The following is a 7,450-nucleotide window of genomic DNA, read 5'->3' on the forward strand; positions in this document are numbered from 1 at the left end:
ATGGAGTATCTTCAACATTCATCTTCCTTTTTGAAGTAAATTGGTGCTATTAGGAACAGATGTGTCTCACTGTCCAGAAAGTCTTAAGTTTTTAAAGCATCTTAAGTGCCATATTCTGCAGGTCTTAAAGTGTTTGAAGATTACCTACCTAATTGAAATATATCTATGTATACCTAGAAAACTTAACTAACATGACTATAAATTTGATTATTATGCATGACTAATTATTAATCTGTATTTATTAATTATATGTTACAATTTCAGATGAGGTGCCCAAACATAATATCTTAAACAAGAGTAGAAATATATATAGAATAATAAAATTAACTTTAAATTTGTATCAATAAACTAAAATCCATAGCAATGTAAAACATTTTAAACAAGTTTTTGCTCCTTAAAAGTAGATTAAATAATCTACCCTTTCATGCTATCATATCTATATCCTATCTCCATTTTTTCTTTAGAAAGATATTGACTATGAACAATAACAATTTGTAACCAACAACCTAAACAAAGACAAACATCCATAATCCAGTTTTTGGGAATGTGGACCTAGGTTTTTAGGTTACTCTCTGCTGATAGGGGGCACTGGTAGTCTTATAGGGATCCTGAGAAAATTTGAGATAATGGTCAAGTCCTGGGAACACTGGCTATAACCTTTGTTGATAGATACCATTTGTTAAGGTTCAAGAGGTCTGGCTTGATCAAATCTGATCCATCTTAACCTGGAACAAATCCATAGCCTCTTGCTTCCAGTGGAAACAACAGCAGAGCCTCCTTTCTATAGAAAAATATCCTTAGATCCAAATTTTGAAGTCAAGATACCTTTAAAATATACATATTGGTTTAACTCATCAGCCTTTATAATCAAATGTCTTTCTCTGATTAAAAATCCCAAAGACAGTATCCAGATTCTTGGTACAATTTTCATCCTTATGTGGCTTAACTTCTATATTTTTCTTATTGTGTCTTTAAAGACTTTACTTTTAAAAACTTTTAAATGTATGAATATATTCCTTTTTCTCTCTTTCAAGCCTACGCATATTTTTACATATAATGCAAACCATTTGAAGGCTTAGTGCATCTGAGTCTGCCTTATTGTGAATCTATTGATTTAAACTACAGTGGCTAGTACTGAAGCAGAAGCCTTGGCTGATGACTCCACCCACTTCAGCTTCCCAATATGGTGGTGGTATATTTACCACCAGCTCTGGAAGCCATGCACACCACCAACTCTTGGAAGCAATGGGTCTATCAAAGAAGTGTGTAGCCCAGAAACCATTTTTTATTTGTCTGTACTAGCCAAAGCTAAATCCACCAGGCAGCATACTGTGTGGCTTGGAGATGCCTCTGTGTACTCCAGCAGGAATCTGCCATGATGCAGGTCAAGCCCATATGCAGCTGCAAACCTGCCATACTATAGCTCATGGCTTGCCTGAGAAACACAACTAGGAAGCTGGTTTTAGCTCCATTTTAGAATCTATTTTTTTTAAAGCTTTCTCAGGTTTTAGGTGGAAACTCTTGCCCCATGTTGGGCAGCCAAATGTAATTGGAAGTTTTTCTGTGTCCCAGTTGGTTGGCAGTCAGGACAAATCTCTCCCACTCCCATCCCCCAAGTAAATACACAGAGGCTTATATTAATTATTACTGTTCAGCCATTAGCTCAGGCTTATTATTGACTCTTACAATTGTTCACAGCATAAAGAATGACATCCCACAGCACATGTCTGTATCATTAAACAAATGTTCCACAGCAGAAACAAATATGTCAGATCTTAAAATAATATTATATGACTGGAGCCTCCTGCCTTTTTTTTTTGTTTTTATATTATTGTGTGGTGTGCCTGGACTGTAGGTTTTTGTCCATGTCAAGCACATGCTGTTGTACTGAGCTTCAGTCATATCTGTAATTTTAGAATTTGGCAGCAGCTACCATTCTGTTTTTCAGGATGGAATGTAATCATGATATTAATACTGCCAAAGACTTATGAGTCATTGGGTTGCAATGAAAATGTATATTTCAGCTGAATACATGGATATGTACCACATGGGTATCTGGTCCTCACAGTGATCAAAAGATGGTCTCAGAAACCCTGCACTTGGAATACTGGAGAGTTGAGATCCCCCAAGTAAGTACTGGCAATTGAGCCCACCTCAATCAAGACCAGCAAGAGCTCTTTACTACTGAGCCATCTCTTCTGCCCTGTGTTGAATATTTATGATTAACATTTATGTTGTTAATGTGTTCATCTCTCTATTTAACTGTTTAAACATTCAGTGCCTTTTACTACATCTTATTGATGCTATAGTTTAAATTGGGGTACTTCAGGTTTCTGGAAGATGAATACAGAACTCTTTGTAGAAATATCAGTAAAAACCTCTGAGTTCATTCTATCTTTTTTTTTGTTTTGTGTGACTCTTTTTTTGCATAGGATACAGGGTCTTAATATATACTTCAGGCTGTCCTGGAACTGATTGCATAGACTAATCTGGCATTCAACTCCAAGGCAGATTTATCTATGTCTGTCTTCTGAGTGCAGGGGTTATATGTGTGAGCCAATAGACCCAGCTTGTTCAACTTATTTTTCTATTTTTGTAGTTAGCAATTGTTCCTACAATTGCTCTCATATGTGCTCTGTACTGTAGATCTGTTTATTATTCTTTTTGATATAGGTTATCAAGATGATATCCTATTCACAGGATATAGAAATGACAGAGGTGAACCTCCTATTCAGTTTCCTTCTAAAGTAACTTGATGATTACATTATAATGTCTATATCATGAGATCAGTGTGGGGAGCACCAGAATTATATGACTATACTGTCAAAGAAGTATACATTTACAATGTTGTCAGTATCATCCTTTCTGTTATCCACATGTATCGGATATTTCAGAATGCAGTGACCTATAATGATGTACATGTCAACTTCACTTGGGAAGAGTGGGCTTTGCTGGATCGTTCTCAGAAGAATCTCTACAAAGATGTGATGCTGGAGACCTATAGGAACCTCACTACCATAGGTAAGAGGGCATTTTCTTCAAGTTTTCAAATAAGGAGACAACTGTTCCTTGGTTTTTGATGCTCTTCTGTAATTTGATTGAGAAAGAAGAATGAGTTGAATAATTCAGGCATGGTTCTGAGGTTCACTGAAGATAATAACTTCAATTTTGCACAATTTTCAACAATATAACATACATTTTCTGGTACTATGTTTTAGGATACAGTTGGGAAGACCATAATATTGAAGAACATTTTCAGAGTTCTAGAAGACATGAAAGGTAATTATCATGTACCAGCTGATACAAATGTGCACCTGAAGAAATTTTAATGTGTCCTGGAAGTTTTAAACAAAAACAACAGTATAAATAAGCTTCATGTGTATTGATGTGTATTAAATTCTCTCTAAACAATATACCTCAATTTCAGGTAGGTGAATTGCATTTGCAAGGCATTCTTTTAAGAAAGAAGGCAAGGAAGCAATGCCTTAACAGATATCACTATTTGAATCATAGCTCCATGAGAGCTATGCTGTAGAACTGTCAATCTATTTATTTCATAACACTCATATTACAAGAAGTATACACATTGAAGAGGTGATAAGTATATCTCTAAAACATTTTAATAAGCAAATAGTCCACAGTAAAGTTAGTGTTACTCATATATTTGTTGTGACTGGGCTAAGTTCAGTGAGATTAGCAGTTAGAGTGAAGAGTCCAAGGGAATTTTTTTTGTGGAGAAACCTTAATCAGTGCACTACAAGTCTATGAGGAACAGAAAGTCAAACTGTTCATTCGATGGGGAAATTTTTTATTTGTTATTCTTCCTTTACTAATATATCATATGTCCCTCTGAATACAAGCTATATAAGTATAGGGATATGGAGAAATATAACATACCTCTGTCTCAGAATAATTAGAAGATATGTAGCAGTACCCATGTTGAGTATACTTGTTGAATTTGATTCAAGTATACAAGTAATTCATTTTACAGCTTCATTGTTAATATATCAACAAACTCAAAATTCAGAAAAGCCCTGTGAGTACTATGACTCTGTAAATCCTTCTGTTTGTCCAGTTCACTTTGCAAATGTAGTATGACTTAAAGTATAATAAAATTCATAAATGCAATAAGGGTGGTAAAGCTCTGAGTTTTTCTGTTTTCTTCAAATTGTTGAGAACTTTCATATAGAAAAAAAATTCTGTGAATGTGCAACATATAATAAAGGATCTTACCATCACAGACATCTTCAAAGATGAAAAACAATCCTTAATGAAGGGGAACAACATAAGTGTAAACATGGTGATAAATCCTTAGTCTTTACAACTGGACCAAATTGAAATATGAATTCATATATATAAAGAGATTCAACCATGTATTGAGTTTTGTAAAGCTTTAACATATGCCAATTCTCTTTGCAGGCACAAAAGAAGTAATACTGGAGAGAATTCTTCTGTATATACTCAGTGTGTTAAAGCTTTTGTACATGACAGTCATATTCAAAGGCATGAAAGAACACATACTAGAGAGAGACACTATGAAAGTAATAAGTGTGGTAAAGCCTTTGCACATAACAGTAAGCTTCAAAGGCATACAAGAACACATACTGGAGAGAAACCCTATGAATGCAATCTTTGTGGTAAAGCCTTTCCATGTCATAATGCTCTTCGAAGGCATGGAAGAACACATACTAGAGAGAAACCCTATGAATGTAATCAGTGTGGTAAAGCCTTTGCTTGTAACAGTACTCTTCAAATACATGCAAGAACACATACTGGAGAGAAACCCTATGAATGTAATCAATGTGGTAAAGCCTTTGCCCAACGCACTCATCTTCAAGTGCACAAAAGAACACATACTGGAGAGAAACCCTATGAATGTAATCAATGTGGTAAAGCCTTTGCTCGTAACAGTGTTCTTCAACTACATAAAAGAACACATACTGGAGAGAAACCCTATGAATGTAATCAATGTGGTAAAGCCTTTGCCCGACGCACTCATCTTCAAGTGCACAAAAGAACACATACTGGAGAGAAACCCTATGAATGTATTGAATGTGGTAAAGCCTTTGCAAAACAAGATGCTCTTCAAATGCATAAAAGAACACATACTGGAGAGAAACCCTATGAATGTAATCAGTGTGGAAAAGCCTTTGCTTGTAACAGTAACCTTCAACTACATAAAAGAACACATACTGGAGAGAAACCTTATAAGTGTAATCAGTGTGATAAAGCTTTTGCTCGTAACAGCGATCTTCAAATGCATAAAAGAACACATTCTGGAGAGAAACTCTATAAATGTAATCAATGCAATAAAGCCTATGCAGAACACAGTCATCTCCAAGATCATAGAAGAACACATACTCAAGAGAAACCCTATGAAAGTATTCAATGTTGTAAAACCTTTGCAAAACAAGGTGTTCTTCAAATACATAAAAAAACACATTCTGGAGATAAACCATATGAATGTAATCAATGTAGTAAAGCCTTTGCACGACACACTCATCTTCAAGTGCACAAAAGAACACATACTGGAGAGAAACCCTATGAATGTATTGAATGTGGTAAAGCCTTTGCAAAACAAGATGCTCTTCAAATGCATAAAAGAACACATACTGGAGAGAAACCCTATGAATGTAATCAGTGTGGTAAAGCCTTTACACGACGCACTCATCTTCAAGTGCACAAAAGAACACATACTGGAGAGAAACCCTATGAATGTAATCAATGTGGTAAAGCCTTTACACGACGCACTCATCTTCAAGTGCACAAAAGAACACATACTGGAGAGAAACCCTATGAATGTAATCAATGTGGTAAAGCCTTTACACGACGCACTCATCTTCAAGTGCACAAAAGAACACATACTGGAGAGAAACCCTATGAATGTATTGAATGTGGTAAAGCCTTTGCAAAACAAGATGCTCTTCAAATGCATAAAAGAATACATACTGGAGAGAAACCCTATGAATGTAATCAGTGTGGTAAAGCCTTTGCTTCTAACAGTAACCTTCAACTACATAAAAGAACACATACTGGAGAGAAACCTTATAAGTGTAATCAGTGTGATAAAGCCTTTGCTCGTAACAGTGTTCTTCAAATACATAAAAGAACACATTCTGGAGAGAAGCCCTATGAATGTAATCAGTGTGGTAAAGCCTTTGAATATATCAGTAATCTTCAAAATCATGAAAAAAAGTCACACTGCAGAGAAACCCTAAAAATATAGACAATGTGGTAATGTTCTACACTTTACGCAGGAGTAAAACTTTGTGTGCAATCAATATTTTAAAGCCTTTGTGTATTACAATAGTCCTTGAGTATCTTTAAAAATACTGAGGGCTTATTACTACAAAGTATTCGGTAAGATCTTTATCCAACACACTTGTACTCAGTTACACATGAGTCTTTATTCTGTAGGAAAAATTTGACAGTGTTAGCAATCTATTAGAGCTTTATGATGTCCTTTTTTATATTGTTTTCCCCTGCAAACTCCTAGGAAAAAAAGTCAATTTAGGAATTTATGAAGCCCTATGTGTTGGGTAAACAGGCCAGCCAAAGATAACCATGTGAGCCTGAAAGCAGAGCCAGTGAAAACATACACTTTGGCCTGAACCCCAAGCCAAAGAAACACACTGTATGTCTGACCAAATGAGCACAAAATCCAGCCAATCTCTGAGCTTAGCCAATCTCAGGGATTGAAATCTGATCAATTTCCACCCTTAGAATCTTCTCTCTGTAAAAATTCAGCCCCTAAGAAGCCTCATAAATGCCCTGTGCCCGTTCAGTTGGCAGCTGCCCTTTTCTACTCTGCCAGAGGCAGCCACTCTCCTGGATTCCTCCCTCCTAAATAGTTTTGGCTGAAGACCTTTCACCAGAGCAGAGCAGTATCTCTGCCGGGAATCTCCCTAATGGAACAGAGCAGAGAAGCAATGGACATCTCTGATGAGAAACTCCTAGTGTAGTGGAACAGTGAAACAAGGGACACTTCTTCTGGGAAACTAGATTAGGGGAGCAGAGCAGACATGGCAACTTTTCACCAGAGCCAGAGCAGACTGCTATATTTCTGCAAGAGTTCCCCATTAGTTGAGTGAGGCAGAGAAGTTGAGGGCTGACAAGAAATGGACAACTCTGCTGGCAAACTCCCTAGTGGAGCAGAGCAGTGAAGCAGTAGACACCTGTGTTGAGAAACTCCCTTAGGGTAGTGGAGCAGAGCAGCAATTGGCATGTCTCCTGGGCATCTCTCTTAGCAGAGTGAAGCAGAGCACAAGTGTAATGGTTCTTTCTCAAAGAAGAGCAGTATTGCTGCATCATGTAAGGAGATCATCCCCCACCAGAACACACTACAGTTATAGGCTGACTTCCCACCAATCAGTATTTCTTTTTCCTCACAGCTGTAGGTATCCATAACACTTCCCCTTCACAGTTGTAGGTATAGCCTGACTTGTGACAG

At 36.7% G+C, this 7,450-nt stretch overlaps 1 protein-coding gene across 1 annotated transcript; it reads left to right on the plus strand.

Annotated features, from left to right (window-relative positions):
• Positions 1-2,876: 2,876 nt before the first annotated feature.
• Positions 2,877-6,130, plus strand: LOC131901647 (zinc finger protein 431-like; the record flags this gene model as incomplete). The annotated part of the gene is made up of 5 exons (XM_059252757.1): positions 2,877-3,021; positions 3,219-3,279; positions 4,420-4,517; positions 4,770-5,330; positions 5,583-6,130. Coding segments are annotated over exons 1-5 (1,413 nt in total), but the record flags the coding sequence as incomplete, so codon positions are not given.
• Between the last annotated feature and the right edge of the window lie 1,320 nt (positions 6,131-7,450).

This window comes from Peromyscus eremicus, unplaced genomic scaffold, assembly GCF_949786415.1.
Source record: "Peromyscus eremicus unplaced genomic scaffold, PerEre_H2_v1 PerEre#2#unplaced_178, whole genome shotgun sequence".
NCBI lineage: Eukaryota > Metazoa > Chordata > Mammalia > Rodentia > Cricetidae > Peromyscus > Peromyscus eremicus.